The sequence below is a fragment of the Platalea leucorodia genome, assembly GCF_965183815.1.
Source record: "Platalea leucorodia genome assembly, chromosome: 15".
In the NCBI taxonomy this organism is placed as follows: domain Eukaryota; kingdom Metazoa; phylum Chordata; class Aves; order Pelecaniformes; family Threskiornithidae; genus Platalea; species Platalea leucorodia.
Window position 1 is genome coordinate 2967130 of NC_138837.1, and position 26293 is coordinate 2993422.

A 26293-nucleotide genomic window follows, 5' to 3' on the forward strand; every position below is an offset into this window, starting at 1 on the left:
GTGCGCGTAGGGCAGGACCCCCGCCTGCCGCCCGGGGCATCGCCCGCCCCGCCCCGTAACTTTCCGGCACCTGTTGCTGCCCGCACCCCGCCGGGCTCCCCCGCGGCGGCCGCCCCGTCCCCGGCATGCGGAGCGCCGGGCCGGCCCGCGGGCTGCTGCGGCGGCGGCGGGGCGCGCCGTGATGGGCGGCCGGGCGCGGGAGCGGGAGCGGGACGGCGGCGCTGGCTCTGCCCGCGGCCGGCGGCCCCCGGCCGGCGCCTTCGGCAGCGCGGGGCGCCCGTGCTCTGCTGCGCCTCGCCTCTCCGGGCACCCGCGCCGCTTCGCTGATGCCTTTCTCGGGCGAAGAGCGGAGCCTGCAGGGGATCTACAAGCCGGCGGGGCCGGCGGAGGGCAGGGCGGCCGGCGGGGCGGCCGTCTGCACCGAGTGCTACACCAACCGCTCCTTCGTCTACGACGATGGCAGCGCCCACAGGTACCCGCCGGCGGGGGTCGGTCCGTGGGGGTCGGGGTGGGGGGGTCCCCGGGGGCTGCCTCTGCCGCCGGCGCGGGGAGCCGCGGGGCTGGGGGACCGCGGAGCCCCCGTGCAGAGCCGAGGGGAGCCCCTTCCCTCCCCGCCGGGACCCCGCGGGCTGAGCCGGGCTGGGCCCGGCAGGACCCTCGCCCCGCATCCCCACCGCCCGTCCCATGCCCCGAGCCCGGAGGAGAGTTTCCCCAACGCCTCCAGGCCTGGCTGGGGTCCCCTGTGAACACCCCTCACGGCGGCATCCCCTTAGGAATGGAGTAGTTAGAGGCTGCCTGGGTACAGGGGATGCTCGGAGGTCCCCGAGTTGTTCCGAGTCATATCCTTCGTGGGAAAAGGGCCCATGCTGCCCCTCTGTCGTGCCTGGCACGGACTGAGGCTGTGCTCCATGGCGTGCAGGTCAGGCAGTGTTTAGAGGAGCTGGTTTGGCTGAGCCCTGAAGCCACCCCAAAGCCTTTCGCACGCCGGCGAAAAGGCTACGTTTTCCCTGGGTGCATCACAGCCCACGCTCCAGCTTTGGGTTGTTTTCATGCCAAAGTTACGATGGCCGGTACGAGGGAGGGGCTGCGGTGTAGAAGCGAAGAGGTGCTCAGCGGGGATCACAGGGACCCAACGCCACCGTCCGCTTGTGCCCAGACAGCAGCAGGCGTGTCGCACAAGGGGACGTGTGCTTGTGGCTGAGTATCCCAGCTTTTCCTGATAACTCCTTTGTATTATCATCGATATGATTATATTTACTAGCATGGCTCTTCTGACTGTCACGCTCATCAAATGTCAGCTTAAATGAGCAAATGAAGCGTGTGTATCAATTCATTCTTGGCAGACAAGGACCTTGGCTGGGTTTGTGCCCTGGACTGATCAGCTGGGGTTTTTTTCCTTGACATCTGCTCGCTATGAGTTAGGGGGACCATCTTTGATTCCTAAAAGCGTAGATGGAAAAAGAAGGAACAGTCTCTTCCGTGAACTCTAACTTTCAGTACGTTGCCACTGACTGGTTAATTGGTAAAATCCTCGAATATCGGTTCTTGGGATTAAGTCCCTCATCATTTCCCCCTGCTGCCCTCTCTGTCAGAGGCACAATGTCCGATGTGGCCAAGGCACCGCGGTGCCTCGGGAACCAGGACCACCTAACTCCTGCGAACGCCGGTCGGTTGCCGGGGGGCTGCGGCACCACGGGGCCTTCACCAAACCCAGTTTCCTCATTTTGCAGCTGCGCTTGGTGTGTTTGCAGAAACGGCATCCTTGAGGAGGCTATCGAACGCGTCTCGGGGGAGATCAGAGATCAGGCTAGAGGCGGCAGCTTGCAGGGGGTTCGGACTCCAACGTTACGGGAAAACGATGAGTTGCTCAGCCCAGACAGCAGATATTGCTCCTTATTCCTTACGCTGCAGTACTGCTCGGGGGCATTTAGCCTCATCTAATGCACAACAACGAAACCCTTGTCCAAAGGTCTTCCCCTCTATCTCTTTCAAGTCTGAATAGAAGAGCTTTGTTTTCTAATTATTATTGTACAGCTTGATGTGTTTCTAACCCTCTCTGGCTCTGGAGAGGTTGAAGTGCCGTTGCTTTCCGTGGCTCGGCTCGTCTGCCTCTGCCTTCAGCCCCTTTGCTGCCCTTCCAGAGATATTGAACCAGCTGGCTGCAGCCCTCAGGACTCGGCAGCTTTGCCCGTAGCCTCCTGTTTCCCCAGCTCCAGCTCGGAGCAGCCTGGATCTCTAATGTACTTTTTCAGTGCTGTTCAGCTGAAGAAGCAGAAAATGATTGTGGTAAAATGGCTAAAGAGAATGAGCAGGAGCAGGCAGAGCAGTAAGCGCCATCTCCCCCATTAGATGATCCCGGGGGCCCACTGGCTAATCTGCTGTTTGGTTTCCTCTTCTGCAGCTTGGACCGGGTGCGCATCCCCTTGCGGTGGGTGATCGTCCACGTTTAACAACCTGCTGTCGCTCAGCCTCTGCCTGCGCAAGCGTTTCTTCCTCACCTCCCGTGGGTTTTCCCTCTGTTCAGTTGAAAGGGCCATGGAGGCAGCACCCTGCCCGTGGCTGACACGGGGTTTGTGCCTGACGGGTGCGCGGTCCCCGGGGGAGACCAGGGCTCGGGCGTCCCACGCAGGCTCCTCGGCTCGTCTCCGCTCCGTGCTTCCAGGCGCATACCCGTAGCTGTCGGTGTGATGGCAGACAAGCAGACCTGTCACCAGAGGTGGGTGCGAAGGATGTGAGAGCCAGGATATCTCTGAGCAGCAAAGACGTGTAACACATTCCGTGTACCTTGTGCTAAGTGTTCGAGGGGACTTCAGCTGGGCTGGCCCTGTTAAAATAAATGGAAGCCTCAATTATCCCCTTGCTTAGCAAATCTAGAGATGGCTTAAAAGCTGTGGAAGAGAAATTCCATCTTCTCAGTTGCCTGAGTGTGGAGGCGTGTGTGTAAATGTCTGTGTGCTTTCTCCTGGCCCTCTTTATAAGGGGACAATGGTCCTGAAAGTCCCTTCCAGTCGGAAAGCAAGGGGTTAACTGTAAAAGCACTTGAAAGTATGTTTGGAGAGCAAATACATGTTTCTGGCACCCAGAGGGTACAAATAACCTAAATTTTACTTTCCTGCCTCGTGGGAAATCTGGGTAAATGTTTGTACAAGGAGCTAGTCTGTCATTTAGGGGAATACAGGATTTCCTCCGGCCAGCAGCTCTGCTTCCTCTGCCTTGCCCATGTAAGGGCAGTCTGGCAAGAAGCAGTGATGGATGAGCGGTCATATGGAAGGACTCGTGCAAAAATATCCTGCACAAGTAAGGGGCTTGCGGGAGAAGCAGGGACATGCGAGAGGAGACCTGTTTTTTCCATCCGCTCCCTCCTGCTACTATGCCTTATTTAAGAAGAAAAAGGGGAAAGAAGGCGGCACGCATGATGATACCTGGAGAAGCTGTCTAGGAAGATCGTGTCTTTGCATTAGACGTACGTGGCTTTTCTCATGTCTGTTTTTAATGTCTCTTACAGGATGTCTGTCTGTCTGTCTGCTAGACTGCACCGCTCTGCTTAGGTTCAGTGCTGCTGTTTGTACTTGGGGTAAACAGTAGATGTCCTGTGCCGAGCAGGGCGGGTTCGGGTACCTTGCCGTGGATTTGGGAGCAGGACATGGAGGGAAGGTGGGTCCCAGCTGGAGCGGCTGCTCCGGTGCAGGTGCTTGAGAAGCCGAGGTTAGGGGCTGGAGAGCAGCAACCAGAGAGACCTCGCTGGCACGGCAGCTCTGGACGTGCTTACGGAGCGCCTGCTAGAGACGGCTTGGCTTGACAGGGGCTGTGCTATGGTGGGGTCTGTCCTCAGTCCCCCCCGACTGGGCAGCCAGGACGGATCGTGCTTTCTGGCCCTAGAAATCACAGCAAGATTTGGAGCAGTGGCAGCAAGGTAGAAAATACCTATAGGCACCTTCTGCTGCTCTGGTCAAAGCCTCTGCCCGAGTCCAAAGCCAGGTGTTTGCCTGCTGTCCTCGCTGAACCCGAGGTGATCGGTCGGTTCCCAGGGCTGTGTCTCTATGAGGGAGCTTGGGAAAGTTGATCTGAATCCATGAAGGAAATGAATGCAAAAGAAAAAGAAAAAAAACCTGATTAAACTGGATTCTTGCTCAGTGTGAACCCACTCAGGCAGACTTGGGTTGACTCTCCCATGGCTTCTCCTGCTACACTTCAGGTGTGTCAGCGGGGCTGTCTCAGTTTGGCACAAGGATGGTCCCCGCAGCTGAGAGCCTGTTGTCTCCTAAATTTCTATTTTCTGAAAATGAACGGGAAGATGCTTCTTTGGCAGAGCTTGCACTGAACCAGACTCTGTAGCTAATTAATAACCAGTTCCTCCAGGCGAGATTATTGGCTTAGACATTTATCAGCTTCCAAAAAGTCAGCCTTGAGGATTGCAACAACTGTTGCTCTGGCTGCCCGTGGGGATCTTGGCCTCGCTGTTCCAGGAGAAATTGCAATAGGGAGCCATAAAACTACAGGGCCAAACACCCTGTGTTTTCGGAGTGTTTGTGCAGCAGAGATATGAAGGAATCCTGCTCTTGTTTTCCTCAGCTGATTAAGAAAGGGAAGCGTGCGGCTCTGGCAGGAGTCTGAAATTCGGGGCTCGGCAGGGCTGTCAGCAGGTGGTGCTGCGAAAACTGCCGCAGGGGAGCACCCAGCAGCGCACCTGGGTCAGTGGGAAGAGATTCCGGGGACCCCCTGCTACTCCGTTTAACAAAGGACACCCCAACATGCTGAATGTCCTCTTTAGAAACTGCCGTTGGGTTCTGGCACGGCTGCATGTCACCCTTCGCTGGAGAACAGCAAAGTAGGTCATTGCCTGCGCTCAAGGTTCTTTCTGCTCTGCAAAAATATTTACAGCATCTGTGTGAATCCTCCCAATTCTCCATCAGCGACCTCTTCCTGACCTCCAGGCCTGGATCCCAAGTGCTGCACGCAATTTGTTTTGGAGCCTGTTAGCGTTTCTCTTGCATCCATGCCAAACTGTGCTGGAGTGTGGAACATCTCATTCATCCTCCTTATGAATAAAAACAGGCAAAGAGCCGTACCAGGTCTGAGCAGAGGGGCCTCTGGCCTGGGGTCCTTTGGCAGCGGCCGGTGACAGGGACAGAGGGCAGGTACAGAGCAGCCCTTCCCGGGGCTGTGCTGCTGCAGCCTGTCCTGAGCTGGAGGTTGCACCCAGCGGTTGTGCTTAGAAGACATGGATGGATGCCTCCCCTGGGATTTGCCTGGTCCCTCTTGAACCCCCTGGTGCTTTCTGCCTCCGCAAGAGGATGTGAATTCTCCGATGCAGCTGCTGTGCGTGAAAACATGCTGCTTTTCCTGTGAGCCTGCTGCCCTGTGATTTCCCTGGGTTCCCACAGCTCTTGTGATGTGCTTGCTCCCTGGTCGTCCGCTCTGATTTCACCTGCCTTTCATCGTGTCTTTTACCAGGCTAGGGACGCCTCCTGATCTATTTAGTCTCTCCTTGAACAAAACGATTTTATAACCCCGTAGTTATCTCTGTCGCCCTTCTCCGTGCCATATCATCTCTGAGGAGGGGAACCAGAACTGCGTGTGGCTCCGCGGTGGGTTTAGCTGTAGTATAACAGCCTCTCCTGACGTTTCAGGTTTTGACCACCGCTGACAGTCCACTATTGGCTTCGTTGTATTATCTACGGTGACTTTGGCTCTTTTCTGAGTGCTAATTTGCAGACCTTCTAATGCCTGTGCAGGAAGGTTATTCCCCTCTCCCCCCTTTTGGATTAGTTGGCATTTACTGATGCTAATTTTCATCTGACATTTTATCATCGGGTCACTCAGTGCTTCACGATCCTCCAGCAGCTCTTTACAGTCAGGTTTAGGTTTGACCGTCCTGGATAATTTGCAGTCATCACCGTCACTTCTGAATTCACAGAATAGCAGAGAGCCTTGTGGGACCCCACAGAAAATGTTTGCTTCAGTGTTCCTCTCCTGTTTGTCTCCCGTCTTCTAATCCGGGAGACATCCCCCGCTTCGTCCCGTCGCATCCTGGTCTGGCAGGTGGGTTGACGAGCCTGCCTCTCGGGGTTTATTTCTGTAAGTCTTTGTATCCTGAGCAGTGTGAAAAGACTCTTCCTCCTCCCACGTCTCTCTATTATTTTCTGCTTTCAATAGAAAGGAGCGTTCTGCAGGGGTCTGGAGTGCGGAGAAGTTTCTTCATGCTTCATCCCTAGCTGCTTGTAGCAGTTTGGGGCTGTGCAGAAGGGAGAATTTTCCCAGCAGATCATTAGCAAGAATTAGCACTTTCCTGATCTTGCAGCCTTTTTTTTTTCTTTTTGATGTCAACCTGGAAAATGCTGGACATCATTGGCAAATTTGGTAGAGAGTATAACAGCTTGGGGTGAGGGGGGAGTGAGACACCGCCAGGATCCTGTGCCGTGGGATACCAGATACGCTCCTGTGAGTAATGGTTCCGGAGAGTAACGAGCTCTGCCTTGAGAGCATCTCCTTGCCCACCCTGATGAGAGCTGGGAACAGGTAGCATTGTCCTGCTTGCAACCGGTCATCTACCAAGAGGAGGACTGTGGCTGGTTCCCGGGGTGGAGTGGGTGACATTGATCCCAGGTAAGCTCCGTGTGGGAGGGGAAGCCCCAGGAAAAAAATGGATTGGGCAACAGCAAGAGGGCAAAGGACTGTTAAGCCTCGCTTTAGCTAGAGGTGAGCTTTTCTGTCCCCCGGGCTGGAGGAAGGAGGGCTGCCGTTGCCTGCAGACAGGTGCGCTGGCAGGAGCGAGACTGTGATGGAGCATTAGGATTGTGGGGGGCCAAGGAGAATCCTCGTGGGAGAACTGTAACTGGCCAAGACCCGCTTGGCTTTCTGGTCTTCCTCGCCATGCCAGCTGCTGGAGCAGGGACCCGTGGAACAGCCGAGGGGTAAGTCTGGGCGGTGAGTGTAGCTGCACTGGGATAAGCGATACCTAATGGCTGTGAACAGAGGAGCGGCTGAGGTGCTTGCTGTAGTGTCAATATGAATTAAATTCCCCTTTTTAAGCAGGTAATAGTAGAGGGTTGGCTATTGGCTCCAGGAACAGAGCCGGAGGCTGTGACAAGTGAATTGCTCTTTTTTTTAGTTTAATAATCTGTTTAGGTTTAAGATTTTTCATGGTTGGTAGGCATGAATCATGAGCCCGGTGTTATCCCTGTGTGCAACAGCACCCTGTCATTAAAGGCTGGGTGATTTCCCAGGGGAGTCTGGTGTGCACAGCCTCCGAAATCCCCGGGGGACTGGCGGGGCCTCGCAGTGAAGGCACATTAGCGAGGGATTGTTTCTTACTTCCAGCAGCGTGAGTCCTTGTTGCTTGATTTCTTGAGCATCGGGGATGATTCTGCTTTTAAAGGAACTTGCATGTGCTCCCAGGCTGCCTTGCAAACCCAACACTGTGATGAGGAAAAAAGGGTTATGTCCTTGCTGGGGAAGGGCCGGATGCTCTGGGAAACCTGCTCCTCAGCATATACTCATACAAGGAAGATATGGTTTAATGTTGTAATCCATAAATAGCCCTGGAGATTGCTGGATCAGGAATTTCCCAGCAGGATTAGTGACCTTGGCTCAGCAGGCTGAGTGTGTTTTGGATTTGCCCCTCCTTCTGAGGCTGTTGAGGGCCGAGATGCTGGTAGGAGCGCCGTGGGCGCTCCTGAGCCTGTCCCCGGTGGGAAGGGTCGGGCTGGATGGGTGGCTGCAGGCAGAGCTTGGCCAGTGTCGTGCCCGTCCTGTCCTTGGGTGCAGATCGCTGGTGTAAGTGGTTTGTCTCCAGTGGGGAGGTGAATCTTCACCTCTGGAGGAAGGCGAGCGAGTGAGGTCCTGCCGGTCCTCCCGCGGCAGGAGCCCTCCTGGCTGCAGGAGCAAGGCCCTGGGAGACCTCTGCCCAGGGCGTGGGATGGGAGCAGAGCTGTGGCCTTAGGAGAGCCCAGGCCGGTTCCCTGCACTAGCCACTGCAAACGCTTTCTTCAGCTTTTTCTTTTGGTACTACTTAATATTGCCAAGCAAAGAAGAGGAGATAAGTGCCTTTTCCTTCCAGGAGGTTCTTTGAGAGAGGCTGAAGCCTGTTTGCTGCCAGAAGTCGGGAGATGTTTTTTGAATTGCAGCATGTCTGCAATGCACTCTTGCTAAAGGACGGGGCTTTGAGGTTGTTGCGGGTGGCCCTTGGTGCGTGCCTTCTCCTGTGCTCCTCATCTCCCTCCCCATCAGCCCATCCCTGCTGTCTCCAGCCTGTTCCTTGTCCCACACGGTTGCAGCTGTCTCTGCACAAGGGAAGGATGGGACATGCAATGCCAAAAGTAAAATAGCAAGGCTTAAACTGGAAACTTGGAGCAGGTGTGGAAAGGGCTCCCAGGCTGCGGGTGTCCCTTCCGTCACCTCCCCACCGTGGCACATACCCGTGCCTCTGGCAGAGGAACGGGGAGCGGGAGCGCAGGGGCTGGGGGCGGGTGGTCAGGAAGGCGCTGGGATCAAGTCCGTGCGCTGCAGGACAAGGTGCGTGTCAAGAGATGAAACCTGGCCGTGTGCCGTCGTCTCGCTCCGCTGACCTGGCAGCCCCAGCCCAGGCTCGAGGAGAGGGAGCTGGTCCCCTCACCTGCCAGGAACCCTGCCAAGGGTGCGGAGGGTGTGCTTCCCTCCCTCCTTTCTCCCGGTGTTAGTTAGGCTTTGCAGTCAGCAGGGACATCAGCACGACTTCTTCACCTTTCCTTCTGTTGGAAGCACCCCCAGCCCTGCCCGGGCCCTCCCTGCAGGACGCGTGGAGCCGGAGGAAGGGGCTGGCTGCGGCTCCCGCGCCCTCGGCCGGGGCACCGATGGGTACCGTCAGCGGCCTCCTGGCCGTCGGGGCTGGAGGAGCCGAGGACACTGCCTGCCCGTGCCACTCGTGCTCGATGTGCTGCTGTTGGGATCAAAGAGGAGTGAAAAGACTTCTCAGTGGGGCTTTGCCTTCCCTGAGTTTTACCCTGTTGTGCAAAGTGTACGTGTGCATCAGGCCAGAAGGGAATGGGGCGACGTGGGGCTGAATTGCTAATACGGGGTTGTCTAATAAGAAAAACGGCTCCGGACCTGGAAGGTACAATTTCTACTTTTATCTTCTAGAAAATAGCATTGCCAGCGGGGGGAAGGCTTGTGGAGCTTTGCACTGACTCACGCTTCCTGTTCATTTTCAATGTGAAATACACAAAATGCTAATTTTTCCGTGAGGCCTGTGGTGCTAAATTGCCTCCGCACGTTGAAAGCGAAGCGATGGATGGATTTGTCAGAGGGCTCAGCAGTTCCGCGGCAGTTTTCAGCAACAGCAGCCCCCGACGTGGACAGTCCAGCTGTCCATGGAGGTGCAAAGTTGGATGCAGGAGTTTAATCTGGGAGACTGAGCACTTCATATATTGCGTGTATGTATGTGCGTGTGTATGTGTGTTCTGCAGCTGGCGTACCCACAAAGCATCGCTTGGGCCAAAGCTGCTCGGAGTATCTGGAAATCATGGCTTGGATGTTACTATGGGCCTGTTCGCATCCCTTGGAGCACTTTACACTCTTTGAATCAAAAAGTATTAGATCCACGACCATCGTACAAGTAACAAGAAGCTGACAAAACAATTAAATGAAGTGGAAGGCGGTTGCTTGTGGACAGAGAAGTGCGTGTGAAGTAGAGAAAATGATCTCATTAAAGGAGATCTTTCCCTGATTCCCCTTTTCTGTATCAAGCTCAGGGCGTTAGTGCTGGGGCTTTAGTGCTGGTCTTTTTAGCTCTTTTTCCTACCTGACCACAGAGTCACTTTGCAAGTTCATTAGTTCATCATTCCTGTCGCCCTGGTTTGATCGGTGGGATTGCCCACAAGAAATGCTCCCTTCCCATGGCTGTTCCACGCAGGTGTGGCAGGGGCAGGCTCTGCTCGTGCAGCCGGCAGCATTTGTGCCTCTCGCTGATGATCTTTAAGGTTGGGAGTCATTCCGATTGCAATGGCTTATCACTTGGTCATGGGATTTGTGCTTGGAAAATGGAAGAGGTGTTTTTAATGTATTTTGTGGGGAAAGAACCCTGCCACTTGGCCCGTGCGTGTGCTCCTCCCCACCACGGCCCCTCTCAGAAGGCCATTCAGGGCACACCTTGCTGTAGAAGACCCTCCCGTGGCTCTGGACGCATCGTCTGGGTTCCAGGACTGCTGATCTCTATGAGTGACATCAATAAGTCGCCGTATGACCTCTGGGGAGGGAGACAGGATGGTGGGATAACAATCTGGGGCTCTGACAAGCTGAGATAGCCGACAGCGATGCTCGCTGGTGCTCACAGGGAGACAAGGAACACGCGCTGCGGAGGCTGTGGCAGAGAAAGCGGCTCTGTCCCTGAAATGAGCACCCCAACTCTTCCACAGGGACACCCCTGCAGGGAAACCCTGCCCTGAAAGCTGCTGAGGTTGGTGTCTGGGGACGGGCGATGCCGCGCCGGGGTGCGAGGCACGCCTGTTGTGGGACCTAGCCTGCGCGCGTGTTTGCCCACGCATGTGCAGATCTGCTGCTTTCCTCCCCTGCGTGGTCTTTGCCCTCTCCCCCGGCTGGGCTGTGTTGTGCTGCCGTGCCAGCTCGCTGCCCCTCCTGGCCAGGAGAGCGGTGCCAACGCCTGCAGCAGTCGCATGTCGCGGGAGCGGGGTGCTGCCTTCCAGCCCGGCTCCGGAGACTGAGCATGCATCTCCCCGCTGTCCTGGTTTTGGCTGGGATGGAGTTAATTGTCTTCCTAGTAGCTGGTACAGTGCTGTGTTCTGGATTTAGGATGAGAATAATGTCGATAACACACTGATGTTTTAGCTGTTGCTCAGCAGTGCTTGCACCAGTCAAGGACTTTCCAGCTTCCCCTGCTCTGCCCGGTGCCCAAGGAGCTGGGAGGGGGCACAGCCAGGACAGCTGGCCCGGACTGGCCCAGGGCTATTCTGTACCATATGGCGTCATGCCCAGTATAGAAACTGGGGGAGCTGGCCAGGGGGCAGCGATCGTTGCTGAGGGATGGGCTGGGCATCGGTCAGCGGGCGGTGAGCAATTGCATTGTGCATCACTTGTTTTGTATATTCTTTTATCATTATTATTATTATTTTATTATTTTATTTTTCTCTTCCTTTGCTGTCCTACTAAACTGTCTTTATCTCAACCCATGGGTTTTATTTATTTTTTTTTTTCCGATTCTCTCCCCCGTCCCGCTGAGGGGGGGAGGGTGAGCGAGCGGCTGCGTGGTGCTCAGCTCCCAACCGGGGTTAAGCCACGACACCCACGCGCTCGGGCCATTAGGGGACCCCACAGGGATGTCACTCAGAAGCAAAAAACAAAAAGAGAGGGGGGGGAACAACTGTAACCCGGTAACCATAAGAACTGTGGGAGGAGAAGCAAATAGAAGATGATTGTATATATTTTAATAAATATAGAAAAAGAAAGGGTAGAATTTCCTGTACAGCTTTGTTCATCGGAGAGGCTCTCGGAGCCTGGCAGCGCCTGTGCTTGCCTTCACTGATGGACCAGGGATGCAGGGCCAGCCTCTGCAGCCATGGCTGGTGAAACACAGTGGCAGGGAGGAGAGGACATCGCTGTCCTGGGGCAGCCTGGCTCCAAGAGCCCTCGTGAGAAGTGTCCCATCCCTTAAGTGCAATGTAGACACTGTTGCCTTACGATGGGTCTGGGCCAGCAAAGAGCAGCTGGAGGCTCCTGCCCCACCAGTGCCCGTTTGCTGCCCAAAAGGCTGGGTTTAGCCTAGCCCCGGCCATGGCCAGGCTGGCTTTGCCTCTCAACAACAGGTCATGCTGCAGCCCCACGTCTCTTCCAACAGCAAGAGGAAGGTCAGACCCTGCGTCTGGCTCTTGCTCCACCATTGCTGGCAGGCAGGGGTTGTCCTTCCCGTCCCGGGAGAGGTGACAGGAGGCACAGCAGCAGCTGGCTGCGGTGTTGCAGTATGTGCTGGGTACCGAAGGCTGAAGAAAAGTGGCTTTGCCTGGGGAGGGGATGTTGAGAGTGGACACAAGGTACTTGTTTTCCTGGCTACACATCCAGGCTCCCCGGACATCGTCCTGGGGAAAGGATGGAGTTGGGACAGACAGCTGCCAGCAGGACCTCGTGCCTCTGGCTCCTTTTACAGCATGGAGCAGTGGGAGAGGAGGGATTTAGACTGTAGGTTATGCAAGAATTTGCCCCAAATGTAGGTTCAGCTGTTTCTTCTGTTTGTGCACCCCAGTACCCGGAAGGAGGAGAGGAAGGGCGTTCTGGGAGGGTCTTCAATAATTTTTGGTGCCGACAGAGCAGGGGGTGTCACTGAGAGCTTTGGAGCTCCTGGTGGTGCCTGGCAGGTTTGGGCAGTTACATCGCGGGGGTACCAGGGCGTAGGATTATGGCATCTGTTAATGACCCTGGGCAGTTTGGGGTTGGTTCGAGATGGGAAGCAGGAGGATGGCTCGGTGGTTTCTGTGGTGTGTAGTGAGCAAGGAGGCAGAAGAGGAACTTGGGTTGTGTCTTTCCTCCTCTTTGACATATACAGTCAAAAATAATAACAAAAATCCCAAAATACCTTGCAACAAGCTCCCAGCCCGTGGAGTTTCCTCTGAGGCAAAGCTGCCTTCTGGGTGCTGGGAACCCGAACAGCCTCTGCCGAGCTCCACAGGGCACGCGCGTCGCAGAGCCCCCGTGGCCAGCCGCAGCCCCAGCTGGCACAGGCAGATGTGCGGGCTGTCACTGGTCTTCTGCCTGCATTTCCAGTCTCAGGGGACGGTGCTCTCAGCAGCGTAGCTTTCCTGTGTGCCCCGGGTGGAAATACAGCAAGGGAAGAACACGATTTCGACGAGCCCACGCGTGAGAAAGCTTAGTGAAGAAACCCAAGGTTGGTGCAGCTCTGCAGCTCCTGCCAGAGTCTGCTCCAAGGGGCAGCTGTGTTTGCCGAACTGGTGGTGATTGTGTCTGGCTGCGGTTTCACGGTAGGAGAGATCAAAGGGGAGATCTGGTTTGGATCGCACTCGGCTGGGTCCCAGTTGCCGTGTTCCCAAGATGCTGAGCAGGAGGGTGTCCCCCTCGCGGCGTGCCGATCGCTGCCGGGGAGCTGGCCAAGCTGGGGGAGAGACGGTGTCGTAGCGAGAAAGTGGAATAGTGTTGAGGTTTCCATATGCTGATTGCAGCGTGCATTTTTAGTGGTACATGGTTCTGGAGGAAGGAAGGAAAGGGAAGATAAAAATAAAGCTGCAGTCCTGTATTTAGCTATAAACCACTTTGGGATTTTTTTTTTTTCAGTAGTATTTGAAGACTATGCAATAAACAAGCTTGTTCATGAATTTTTTATTTTATACCACTACTGCTTTGAAGAAGTAGCCGGGTTGCTGTGGCATTTCTATAGCTCAGAATCCCTATGTTTGGGCAGAGAGGAGGGTTGCAAATTCTCTGTGCTGATGTCAGGAGATCTGTGTGCAGCGCAGGAGCACTTTTTTCTAAGACACTGATGTACAACTTAGCTTAAAGTCACTGTAATTGATAAAGACATCTTTATCAAAGAGGTGCATGCAATATTTGTCTTACTGAGCCTTCATCCAGAATAAACAAATGTGCCAAATTTTTGAAATTCTGAATGATTTCATATGCGAGAATAAGAGAAAATATATTCTAAATGTAGCTGCTACTGCAGATGGGAGAAGAACCTCAGATGCAAATACACAGCAGAAATTGTGTTTCCAGAGAGACTGATATAATTGGATTTTACTACAATTTCTTAACACTAATAAAAGACAGTAAATATTTGCTTTGTTTCATGAATCTGACACATGATCTGAGGCCAAGAGAGATGGATTAATTGGGTTTGAAAAGAATCATGTGGACTTTAAACACCCCCCCCCCCCCAAACCCCAAAAGAGAAGTGTTTGACGTTTGAAGAGGATGGTTGTGTACAGCTATGAGCATCCTCAGCTTCCCGTGGCGCCGGGTAAGGGGGGACCTGCCTGCCTGGGCCTCGGGCAGTGGGGGCCGTAAGAGGGGGTGGTGGCTGTGTGTAAAGGTGCCCTTTCCACCTGGCAGTCGGTGCGTCCGCGGCTGTGCAGCCGTAGCGCTCGGCCTTTCCTCCGGGAAAGGAAACACCGTGCTCCTTTAAACAGGCACTTCATAATCAATGGAGATTGCTGTGCGTGACAGTCTCCTTCAAATGCAATTATAATCGCCCACATTTGGAGTTAGGCACCTGGCTCCCCACTTTAAAGGATGCATTATAATAAGAGAGTGGATGATTTTTAAAATGTATTTTTTCTCTCCCTGAAAGTCCAGTTTTAGGATGCTGGCCTGGCCTCACAGCAACAACAAATCTTAGTTGGGCTAGAACTTTGCTGGAGGCGGTCTGGTGAAAGTACGCTTTTGGCAGAATTTATCATAGTTAAGCTCTAAGAGGAAAGACTTAATTGTGGCTTTTTTGTGATTAGATTAATGTTAGCTCCCCCTTTGCAATGTGAGCTAGAGATGGTCAGCTAACTTCTGTGCTGATATCAGTTGATCCAGAGGGAGTCCTTGTGTTGACAGGAGTTTGGCTTGATTTCTCTTACGGACCAAGTTTTGGATCAATGTCTATCATAGAATAACCTCCGTGATGCCCAAGGCCCTGCACAGATGCGTTACTCAGTGCGGAGCCTCGGCTGCAGTGTGCATGTGGCAGCTAAAAGGAATTGAAAAGCTCTGGGGGTATAGAATTAAGTGGCAAATAACATCAGTGAAAATCATCCAAAGCGCTGAGAGTGAGCTGCGTTGTCTTCTGGGGCTGTGTGCAGCAGAAATTTCACATGCTGGTTGCTATTCCAGAAACCCGGGAACAACAGCTGATCAGGACTTTGGAACCTGGTCAGCTGGGAACTTATTTACAGGGGTTTGGGTTGTGAAAGGTAGAAGACGGTCTGAGGAGCCTCAGATCACATCTCTGCAGCCAGCAGCAAAACCCTAGATGTCTGCTTATTGCCAGTTGAGTGTTCAGCTGTTTGAAGCCTGTACAGAGCTTATACAGTATGCGCTGGAGGCAGAGCTGTGGGAAGGTGGTAGGAGTGGGTTGGAGAGGCTTGGGCGAGACCCTTGGAAGTACATCTGGCAGGAGTTGGAGCCTTTCAGCTATTTGCCTGCCTCACGCTCCAAAGTTATGTGTGAGGGACGAAGAATCGGCTCACTGCAGAGGCACCGTGTCTCCTCTTCCAAGCTCTCCCTGTCCTTCCCGCTTGCCACAAAGGGTCTGTGAAACTGGAGTTACTGTCGTGGCACAGATGAATTCCACTGGTGAAGGCAGAAGCCAAAGGATCAGACCTGTGGTCTTGCCTTGCCTGTCTGTACGCTGGCTTTACAGCATTGTATGGCTTTGCTGCCTTGTGAAGGGGAGCTTCAGCTTAACCCTGATCTGTTATAATTAGTAGTTCTAGCTGACACAGGGAGCAGAGTTGTACCCATGTTCTGGTTGGTAAATGTGGTTTGAAAAAGGAGAGCAAAGACAAGCTCTTAGCCCTCTGAAATTATAGTTTGAGAGCTGGTTGAGTTTCATCTCTTTTCTGTGTGGCAGAGCAGACTGCCCGGGGCTGGCCGTACGCGGCTCTGTCTGAGCAATCACTGTGGGTCTCTCCCAGGCGTTGCGATCCCCCCACCCTTGATCAGAGACATCAGCGCACCAAGGGATGGGTGATATATGCTCCCGGCCACGACACTTGGCAGCTGGACAGCTGACTGACTCATCAGTGTTCGCGGTTTCTCATTTAATACCGGGGCTGTTCAGATGATTTAAGTGCCAGCAGTCCAGCGAGGAGGTTGTGCTTCTGCTTCCAGCAGGGTTGTGGAGCCATCGCCTTGTCTGCCTCCCATCCATACTTTTCCTTGCGGGGGGAGGCTGGGGGTGGATCAGGGTTTGGTTGTCAGCTGTAGATCGAGCCGTATCTTGCGAGCGGTTTTATTTCCTCCTGGCGACTGGGCTTTTCCATTGGCTCCTCTTCCTCTCTGTTGTTTGCCTGCTGAGGAGCAAATGTCCTGTGCAGAGCGCTGCCCTGCGCAGCGGGCTGCGGGGCGCTCCGGGGGCCCGGGCTCCGCGCCCTGCCCACCCCGCCGGCCCCGGGCCTGAGGCCGCCGGAGCCCCTCGCCACCCATGCCCCCGGGGGGAGCGCTCTGCCGGGGGGGCACCGCCGCCTGCCCCGCAATGTAATTGCAGCCGGCGGGCTGGCAGCCGCTCCGGGCGCGGGGGGCCGCGGGTCGGGGCAGCGGCGGGGTGCGGGTTGCGCGGGGCCGGCCCCGGGGGAGGTGCCGGGGCGGGGGCGGGCGGTGGGGGCGGGCAGGGCAGGGCAGGCCCCCCCCCCCATTGCCGCTGCCCCCTTCTCTCCCGCAGGCTCTCGTCGCCCGGCGGTTGCGGCGGCGGGGACGGCGGCGGGAGCTGCAAGAGCGGGGTCATTCTGGACATCGCCGCCCTGAAGATGACGGAGCTGGAGTCCGAGGTGCTGCCCCTGCCGCCCCGGTACCGCTTCCGCGATCTGCTGCTGGGGGACCAGTCCTTCCAGAGCGACGACAGGTTCGGGGAGCGGCGGGGGGGGGGGCACGGGGGGACACCCACCCAGCCGGGAGGGGGGTGGCGAGGGAGGCAGGCACGTACCTGGGGACACACAGACGCTCCCCGGGGACGGGGACCCGTGGCGGGGCTCGGGGGCACGGGCGCACCCCCGCGGGCGGGACGCCCACGCAGCGGGGGCGGGGGCCCGGAGCTCTCCGCGGTGCTGATCGCCGCGGGCGCGGAGCTCTCCGCGGTGCTGAGGGCCGGTCCCGCCGCGGCGGCCTGGGCGGGCGGGGGGGGGCTGCGGGCAGGCGTTGGGGTGCGGGAGGGTGCGGGACGCCGCGGGACGCGTTCGCAGGAGCCAGGGGTCGTGACCGGGCGAGAGGGCACCGGGACGCGCGGGGGTGTGCGGGGGGCGGAGGCCGCGGGGATGCGTGTGGGTATGCCTCGGCCGGTACGCACCGCGAACGCGTGGGTGCTCCAGCGCCGGTGGACATGCCGGAGCTGCTGGGCGTTGGGAGCTGTGGGTATGCTGGGCCAGCAGACATTGAGATGTGTGGGTATGCTGGGCAGCTTGCTGTGTCTGGGCGTCCCATCAGGGTTTGGCAAGGAGGAGAAGGGACCGCTGTCTGGGAGATGCATGGGCTACAGTTGGTGAGGTGAGGGGCTGGTGAAACTCCCTGTTAAGCCGTATGCAGAGTTTGGGCTGAGCGCATACATTTATTTAGGAGGTGAGGCTCATCCCGGCTGTTCTCAGAGGCTGTCTTTGCAGCAGGCGATGCTGATGGGAGCAGAGTAACTCTAAAGAGCTGCTGTGGATGTGGCACAACTCTCCCTTTCTTGGGCTGTCTAGAGAAATGGCCTTTATGGGTTGAGTGCCAAGCCTGCTATTCCTGGCTGGCTGGCAGGGAGTTATTACCAGGTTGAGTGAGCTAAAGCAAAAGGAGAAATGCCATGAGTGGCAAGTGAATTCCATGAGCAGAGCGGTTAAATGAAGAGGAACAAGAACGACCCTCCCTTCAACTCTGTTCATATCATAAAAATCAAGGAGCTACAGTGCTAACGGGGAGTCAGTAAGATTGTCATCTTTTCCCACCAATTAATTGCATGACGTAAACAGAGAGAGGTGTAACTCTTGTTGAAAAAAACCCTTCAGTTGCTGGTGAGTTAGCCTTTGGCTAGCTGCTGTGTATTTGGTACGCCCGCATCAAGGCTTTTGTGCGTCTGTGTTAAAAGGTAATGTCATTTTTTTTACGTGTACAAGTGTCATGCAAAAAAAAAAAAAAAAAGTGAATTTGACTTTGAGAATGTGGGATTAACAAATGTTCTAAATAAGTGTTCCTAACTTTTATAGCCCTGCAAGAACTGATCTGTCTTGAAAATGAGTCTGTGATCCTCAAGATTTTAAAGCCCAGATTTCCTTAATGGGCACTTAAACATTAGTATAGTTTTATAGCATAGGGTGAGAGGTTGGTAGGAAATTCTTGCTGCAGAAAGCATCTGGATTTCAGAATGGTTATGATACGGCTCATTTGGATAAGTTTGAAGTTTGAAGTTTTAATAGTTTTCATATTTAAGTATTTGAATGGATCTGAAATACAGAAGATGGCAACTGCAAATTGTGGTTTTTCTGCATTTCACTGGCATACCCCTTAACCTTCGTTTTCATCTAGATTTGAGTGTTTCTGATTCAGAATCTCTCTTTAATTTTAGTGTGGGGATACTCTGGATTATTTAGTTAAATTCATTAGCCTTGTTTCTCAAGATATCTTTATTTCACTGGCTTTATGTGCTACTATCTGTAGTTCTTTGACTTTCCCCTTCATCTAGAAAGTACTGAAAACTTCACAGTGTGTTTGGGAATGCAAATCTGTGAGCACACGTTTGCTATTCACGTGTAGTCCTCTTGACTTCCCTGGGAGCTGAGGGGAGCCACTGCCGCAGGCTTTTGGAAACGTTGCTGTTAGGCCTCAGTTTCAGTCCAAGTCATCAATGGTCCTGGGACCTTATAGGTGAAGCAAGCTCGCTGGAGTAATTATGACTAGTAGATTAGGCTGTTCCAAACCAACTGAATAAGGAGCTGATTTAGGCTATCAGAAGAAAAGCAGAAAGCCTTTTTGGCTTTGCTGTGCTTATAAATACTAAGCAGCTCAGAGATGTGCTTTGAAGTGCTTTGTTACAGCACTGACAGGAATGTGCTGAGGAAAATTCCCCCGCGTAAACAGTATGGGGAACTGTGAACGGTAAAATAGAGCTCATTGGACTTACAGATCTAACACTGAAGGAAAACACCCTTAGCACTAAATATCTCATTTATTTATAAAAGCAATGCTAAAAACATTAACGTCTCAAATATCTGCTTTTGAAAAACTCCTCTACAATGATAGTGGGCTGATGAAAGTGAGGAGGTTTCTGGGGTCAGCAGGAGACTAAAAGGATGGGAGACCGTAGGGGAATCCAGGTTCCGCTGCTTCTGGGGAATTAGAACTGCTTCTGTTAGAGATGTATTACTCCATCCTCATCACAGAGGATGCTGAGGAGACACCAGCACTGGACTGAGGTAAGAGAATGAGGTAATGCCGGAGCTTGAGGAGACGAGAGCTTGCTGGAACAAGTAGATAATTGGAGAGCTGTGGTACAGCAGGAGGAGAGAGCGTGTCCAGATAACCCACGGAACTGAAAGCGCTAATCAGTGAATATGAGGTGGAATAGGTAAAATAGGCTGCTCCTAATTTATTTTTCTTTTTAGAATGCGAAAGGTGAAGTCAGTCAGTCTAACTAAGTAGGGCTTACTCTTTGGCAGGTAGACTGATTGACATGAGAATTAAAATAATACTTTGAACGTTGTGTGGAGGATGGTAATAAATCAGCCAGGAAGCAAATAGGAAAAGGCCGGCTAGAAAAGGAATGGGGGAGGTAAATGGATTTGTGCAACTGAGAGAGAAAAGCCTAATGATAAGCAAATCTAGAGTTGTCAAATGGCAGTGCTCCTTCCAGCATCTTCTTATTCATCTTGGGAGCTCACTGCCACGAGGCATCTGGAAGGCTTTGGGCTTAGCTGTATTTCAGTGCAGTGCAACTGTACTTAAATACCGTGCTTGACATTTTTGCAAGGCAGGTCTTTAGGCTGTAGAAACAGGATTAACTGTCATTCAGCTCTGAATTTCCAGAGGACACAGACTACTGTCTCAGGGCGTAAATCTGACTGATAGGGACCAGGAGGTAATTTCTCCTTTGGGGAGAGAAAGGTTCTCTTTGGGAAGCTTGCAGTTACCTCAGTTGTCTGCCTTAAGTCCTGTCTGGTTCAGAAGTTTCTTTCCCTCTTTTTGGAAGGTTCTGTCAGTGTCAATACTGGGAGAAAAAAGAGATCTGTTCTGCTCTCTTATGGCATTATTGCATTTCTTCTCTCACTGGTGTTTTGTTGTCATGCAAGTATTCAGAGCCACTGGAATATAACAGTCAAGGCAGAGTTTAAGATGTTGAGCCTGTAAGAAAAAGAAGGTGAAGAACTGGGGGCAGGAATGCTGCTTGTGCCCAGCTGCCCTGTCCCACGCTTGGCACGCGACTGCTCCGGCCGCGGGAATCCTCTGTGCGATGGTACCTGCGTGTGCAGCAGCAAGGCCAAGGGGTGCTGCTGGAAGGAGGGAGCTGGATGCAGCATCCCGTCGGTGCTGCAGGTTTGGGCTCCCTGAGGAAGGCTTCTGTTCTAAAGTGATACTGGTGTTTGCTGATGAAAGGCAGCTGAGAAAGCACATCTGCTGAATTGATAAATATTGTTTTATACCACAAGCTGTGGCATCCCTTTGATCTTTGCTGTCCTGACTATGGCAGTTTTTGATCTCCTGCATTCTCTTCTCTCGGGCAGTGCTGACAACTGGGTTGGGGCATGTATAAAAAAAGCCCATAAATAAAATTAAACTGTATCTCAGAGAATTGCCATTAGAAGCTTATTTGTTGCCTAATTTAAATAGTCTGAATACTTTCCAGAAAATCATCGTCAGAAGCCACAGTCCTATTTACAGTAGCAAGAAGGAATGGATGTCACTTTGATTAAGTGCATTTTTCTGAGGCTAATTATCAGCAAAGAATCATTTTGATGGATGAGGATGTTTGGAAAAGCTGCTTGTGCAGAAGAGTTCAGCAACATCTCTATAAAAATTTTCACATCTTCTGTTTCAAATAAAAGATTTTTCAGATGTTGCATAACCAAGAGAAGAGAGGCTTTTAACAACTGGGACAAATTCTTTTAAGTTTCTGCTTCCAGGTTGGATAGATTTTGAAAACTTCTTTGTCTGTTAACTGACGTCTGGTCTTTGTCTCTTGAATTTGTCACTGAGTGGTGGCTCTGAATCATAGGTTGGCTTGTACTTGGCACGAGCAAACCGTAGTGCTGAAATATCAGGCTTGTAGGATCTTATCCCTGCAGTTTTCATGCTAACGTGCCCCAAGTGACTTCCTCATCAAATGCATCATTACAGTAATGGATCCGAGCAGTTTTGTGTCCCTCTGTCAGGTTCCTTGAATATGTCTGTGGCTGAATCTCCACTCATTGCCATTTGATTTAATGGGCAATTTTTCTCATTTTATTTGGAAGATGCAGATGCTAACTTGAAAGTTCCAGTTTGTATCCAGAAGCTAGAGACATTTATTTCTGGGATGGTGAGGTAATGGACAATATTTTAGGTGCTGGACTGCAGCATCTGTTCAGGCTGAGCCATCTGCGCTTGTGAAGGTTTGTACCTGGATTTAGGAGATCCAGCTCTGATGCCTGTGTGCCACAAAATTCCTCTGGCGAAGGCTCTTCATCTCCCAGCAGTCTGATCCCTTGCTTGTGAAAGCAGGATGAAGGTATTTATTGTCTAATGCCCAGCCCCTCAATAAGAGTGGTAAGGCCCAGTCTCCCACCAGTGCAGAATCACTCAAGGGGTGACTCAGTCTCGGGTGCGATGCCTGAGCCCAGCTCCAAACCGAGTAATAAATAATGCTGGTGGAGACGGTGGGGGCCGAAACAGAAACCCAGGAGTGCCTGTGTGACCACTTGAATTGAATTGCTTCTCCTCTGCTTTTGCCACCTGGCAAAGCAAAATCAAAACATTTATTAATTGGATTAGGCTGTTTTCCTGAGTCAACACTTTGTCAGAAAGTTTCTGTCTGACAGTACACAAGCAAGTGCCTGCTGCTGAAAGCTCAGCCAGCCTGCAGCAGTAACTCCGCTCCTGGTTGGAGCGGTTGCTGCTCCGCGTGGGCTCCGGCTCCTGAGCCGGGCAGCAGGGCGAGTCGGGCGGGTGACACATACTGATGTAGCTCTTTCCAAAGCAGATACCTACAGCTCCTCTGTGTCAGCCAAGGCTGTGGACAAGACCGAATTCAGTCCCCAGGTGCCATCTAAGTTGTTGGAGAAGCTGCTGACCAGGAGAGCTTATGGGGGGCAGGCTGGACACACTGCACTCCTCTGATGGGGCTTACTCCTGCCCTCTGAATGCGTGGGCAGGGGCATCCCAGGCCACCAGCCCTCCGGCATGGCTCTTCTGAAGCACGATGCCTTAGGTCTAGACTAGCAGAGCTTATAGCAAAAAAAAGGAAAAAGCACCCGGGGTGGGGTGTTGGCGTACTTAAATCTGCTGCCAGTCCCATTCGCCGCCTTGCGTGGAAGAGTAACCAAGAAGTCTGCAGTCCTGGGTGGCCGGGCCCCTCCAGCGAGGGTGGCCGCAGCAGGTCCGCTCCCTTAACAGAGGCAAAATCAACATGTATCGCCGCTGCGTTCCTCAGCTCGGCTCCAGATGGGCTACGCAGGGGTGAAGAGCGTGTTGGGACAGCTTTATAAAAAGGGTATGGGTTTCCTTCTGTTTGTCGATTTTGTTCTTTTCATGATACGTAACATTCTTAATGGCGGTTTGCTTTTTCAGTTGTTCTGAAAGGCTGCAGTGATGATTACTAACGCGGTTATCTTAACTGAAGTGCTGTTCGGAGTTTTTTTAAATGGATATTTCCTTGTAGCTGTTGGCGTGCCTTTGATATTCATCTTAAGCCAGAAACCCCTGGACATCAGCAGGAATATTAGGGAAGTTATGAAAGTAATAGAGTAAGAGAACAAATGCGCTTCTCTTATAATTATATGTATTATTTTATAAAAAAATGTCATTACTCTTTTCAGGGATATTGCTTTTACTGTAAGTAATGGGCCCTTGCTAGTAATAAAAGTAAGTGCACGTAGCAGTCTGGTGGAATGAGTGGAGGTGTCCCTGGAGTGCTGCAGTACGTCCAGCTGTGCCCTGATGAAAAGGAAGAACAACATTGATTTTCAGTTATTTAGCACAATTTAACATTATGGGCTCAAATTTCCATCCTTCCCTGGTGTGTTTTGTTGGTTTGTTTACTTTCACTTTGGTTTCTGTTCGATTTATTGGGAGGATGGGCTTGAAAGGGAAAAACGTAGTGTTTCAAGTTACCTGAGGGTACCTGTCCAAGTGACGGGGAAAGCGCGAGCAAGGGTGGCAGAGGGCCGCGTCCCTGCTGAGAGCGGTGGGGGTAGTCCCAGCAGAGAGTTACACCCGTTGAGGATCTGGGTTTTGGCTCACGTTGTGTGCAAGAGCAAAGGGGAAGAGCGGGGCCATGGGGAGGAGCGACAGCCCTCGCAACCCAGCAGTGAGCGCTCCGTCTCCTGGCGCTCTGCGAGGTGGGCACGCTGTGAGGGGAGCACCTGGGTGCCTGACATCGGCCTTGCTGAAGGAAAATTAAACACATGGGCAAAATGAACATTTTTAGTCCCCTCAACCAGTTGTACAGGATATGCAGAAAGTCCTAATTGAAAAGTTTCCTGCAGTGAAACTGAAGAAACAGAGTCCAGAGTGGCCTGAAAAATGCTGGCGTCCTGGGTCCTGCCATGGTTAACTAGGGCAAATCTCCTTCCACGTGTCCCTGGCGTGAGACTGAAGCCCGGTAGGGACATCGCCGGTTGCTCCAGCTGTGCATGGGCACCTTTCTGCCTGGGGCTTCTTGTGCTCAGATGGGCGGCTGCTTAAACTTGCCAGTAAGAGCAGAGAACAGAAATCACACGCGAGCCAGTGGAAGAAGCTTGGTTGCATCTAAGATGTTGGCACAGATCTACAAGGGACGTGGGTCCCTTTTGCACCAGGGAAGTATCATGAATGTGAGTCTGCGTCCACAGATCTGGTGAAGGAATGATGATATTTGTCATCGCAGCAAAACCTTGTGTCTGCAGAAATCAATGGGAGTGTCGCCGTTGGCTTGGGTGAGGGTGGAAGGTCAGGCTGAGACCGAAGCTGTCACCGCTGCTGTAGTGACAGTATGAGAAACAACTTGGCAGCTGTAGCTGTAATTGCAGAGAATGCATTAAATTTTTCTGCTATGTTTCCCCACCGCTTTATCTCGTCACAGTTGCATCTTTGTTCCCAAGGGAAATAATTTATTGCCGTTCTGAAGGTGGTGCTCATTCCTTTTCCTCTGCACAACCTGTTCGGTGACTGACTGCGTGCAGGGAGCATCGGAGCTTAGGCATCCCCCGCTCGCTGCCTCGGGGGCGACGGGGCTCGACTCCTGCCGCACCATCGCTGCCTTCTGCAGCCAGCCCCGGCCTAATGCCGGCCCTGCCGGGCGTGAGCTGCTCTCTCATAGACCCCTGTGTGGTCACGGTAAAGGAGATCACAAACAGAGCTTAAATAAATTGGTTAGTAAATCCCCCCCATACATTCTCCTGTAAGGCATAGCATCTCAGAAACTTCATTTTGTGGTAGACTATGCAGCAGAGGGGTTTAGAGAGGAATAAAAGGTCTGAAATCTGAATCAAAACGTCTCTGTTTCTGAGAAGTTCCACCAATAGAGAGGATTAATTCTTTATTGTCTACTATTTTCAGCTCTGCTTATCAAGAGAGACGTGAACACATTGAAGCCCTGCAGCTAGTGCAGATTTCCTCGCCATGCTGCATTTGCCTCTGCTCCACTGGCACTCGCTTGGATCCTTAGCAAAGTTGTAGGTCTTAGTTTGCAAAGAAAATACCCCACGTTCCTCCTGACTGACAGCTCCGTGAACGGGTCATAGAGGCACTGTACGGATCTCTTGCCAGGTACCTACGGAACCGGGCTGGCCGCGGTTTGCCTGCAAAGGGCTGGCGGTGCAGGCTGCTGGGCAGTGCAAGGCTAAGCAGCACCAGCCTTCAAGTCCCTGAATCTGGAGATTTCTTCTATTATCAGTCTATTAATTTGCTGCTTTGCTGCAATAAGAATAATTTTATCTTCTATTCTTATATTTCAGAGAGTTCAGAGTTTAGATTACATTGCTACATCACACTTTGTGGAAAATGGTAATGTTGAATTTCATCTGCCATCATGACCTTATTTCCTTTCTTTGCGGAACATTTAGTTGCCATTTTAGCAAATTCACGGCTGCCTGTTTTACTGCAGGGAAACGATCAAAGTCCAACCCACGGGAGAGCGCAGGTCCTTGGGGGTGAAGGCTGGTGGGGAGGCGGCAGTCTCTGCTCTCCTCTCCTGTCCTCGCAGCCTCACCGTGGGTGTCTTAAAATCTCCCCTGCATAGCCAGAGGGCTGGTGGGTGCCCTGGGTAGGCTTCAGCATCGCCCCTGCAATTATTCTAGACAATAAATAATCTAGAAAATATAATAATCTAATGTAATCGAAATATTCTAGACAATAAATGATCTAATAAATATTCTAGGCAATAAATATGATAATGAAGGAGTTCATGGTGACAGAGTTGAAATACAGGGCTGAAGTCTTGGTGGGACAGATAGGTTGTTGATGTTAGCACGTTGCTAGCAGATTAAAGTAAAAAAAGGCATGTTTTCCAAACCTCTCGAACTCAGAAAACTTATCCCTTCAAGCAGGAAGCCTGTAGTAGCGGGTGAAGCGATGCTTTGCAACAGGTACGTTAACTTGCAAGCATTTTAAAGAGCTGTTTTCTGTTCTAAAAGTACATCAGACCTTTGTTGCAGGGCGCAGGTGTGCTCTGCCAGGGCCATCCACAGCTTGCTGGCAGAACTCCAGGAGCTTTGCGTCGGCTTTGCCTCTTTGGCCTTGCACCGAGGCCACAATTGCACGGTCTTATGTCTTCTTCCTAAAGAGAGACCATCTGGTTCTCTTCTGATCGTCTTTCTTCAAGAGCCGGTCTGGGTCTGTGCTGTTTGCCGACAGTCAAACAGGACACAGAGGCAGTGTTTTGTGAGGAAGCTGTAAAGTGAAGCCTGCAGCCAGGCGGAACGCGTCGCGATCGTGACATCCTCCAAAGTGATCGCTCTGTGGTCGGTTCCAACGTGCTGGGGGCAAGCCCTCTACTTCGGGAACGAAAGTTTCTGCAGTCAGATGGTATTTGCTGTGTGTGAGGGTACCTGTACGCAGGCGTGTTTTCCCCTGTGTTTTTCTATGACATTTTCCCCATTGAATAGGATCCCTCTTGCAATGGAGAGGGTGCAGCTTGCTCACGCTCTCTCCAGTCCGATGCCATCATTGTTTTTCCCTGCCTGCTTTTTTGCAGCAGTTGTGTGGGTGTGCACACACGCGTAGCATGATGTACAAGTAGCCATGGCCGCAGCCTTCGACAGTTCAGAGCCGGGCCAGGACGTGGGCGCAGCCGGAGGGAGGGAGGGAGGGAGGGAAGGAAGGAAGGAAGGAAGGAAGGAGGAATTGTGCTGGAGGCTGAGGCTAACAGCAGGCGCTGAGCGAGCCCATGAGCGGGGGGTGGGTAGCTCGTGGGGTCAGCTGGGTGATGTAAATAGTGAAATGGCAATCAATTAAA

At 52.7% G+C, this 26293-nt stretch overlaps 1 protein-coding gene across 2 annotated transcripts in view; it reads left to right on the plus strand.

Annotated features, from left to right (window-relative positions):
• Positions 1–326: 326 nt before the first annotated feature.
• KCNT1 (potassium sodium-activated channel subfamily T member 1) overlaps positions 327–26293 on the plus strand; it is a gene marked incomplete at both ends in the record, with an annotated part of 88014 nt that continues 62047 nt past the window's right edge. The window contains 2 exons of one of the 2 annotated variants that reach the window (XM_082327138.1): positions 327–472; positions 16364–16543. In XM_082327138.1, the coding sequence (XP_082183264.1) occupies positions 327–472; positions 16364–16543 (326 nt within the window). Of the gene's footprint in view, positions 473–16363; positions 16544–26293 lie in introns of those variants that run through there. The other variant, XM_082327141.1, reaches the window with a different exon arrangement.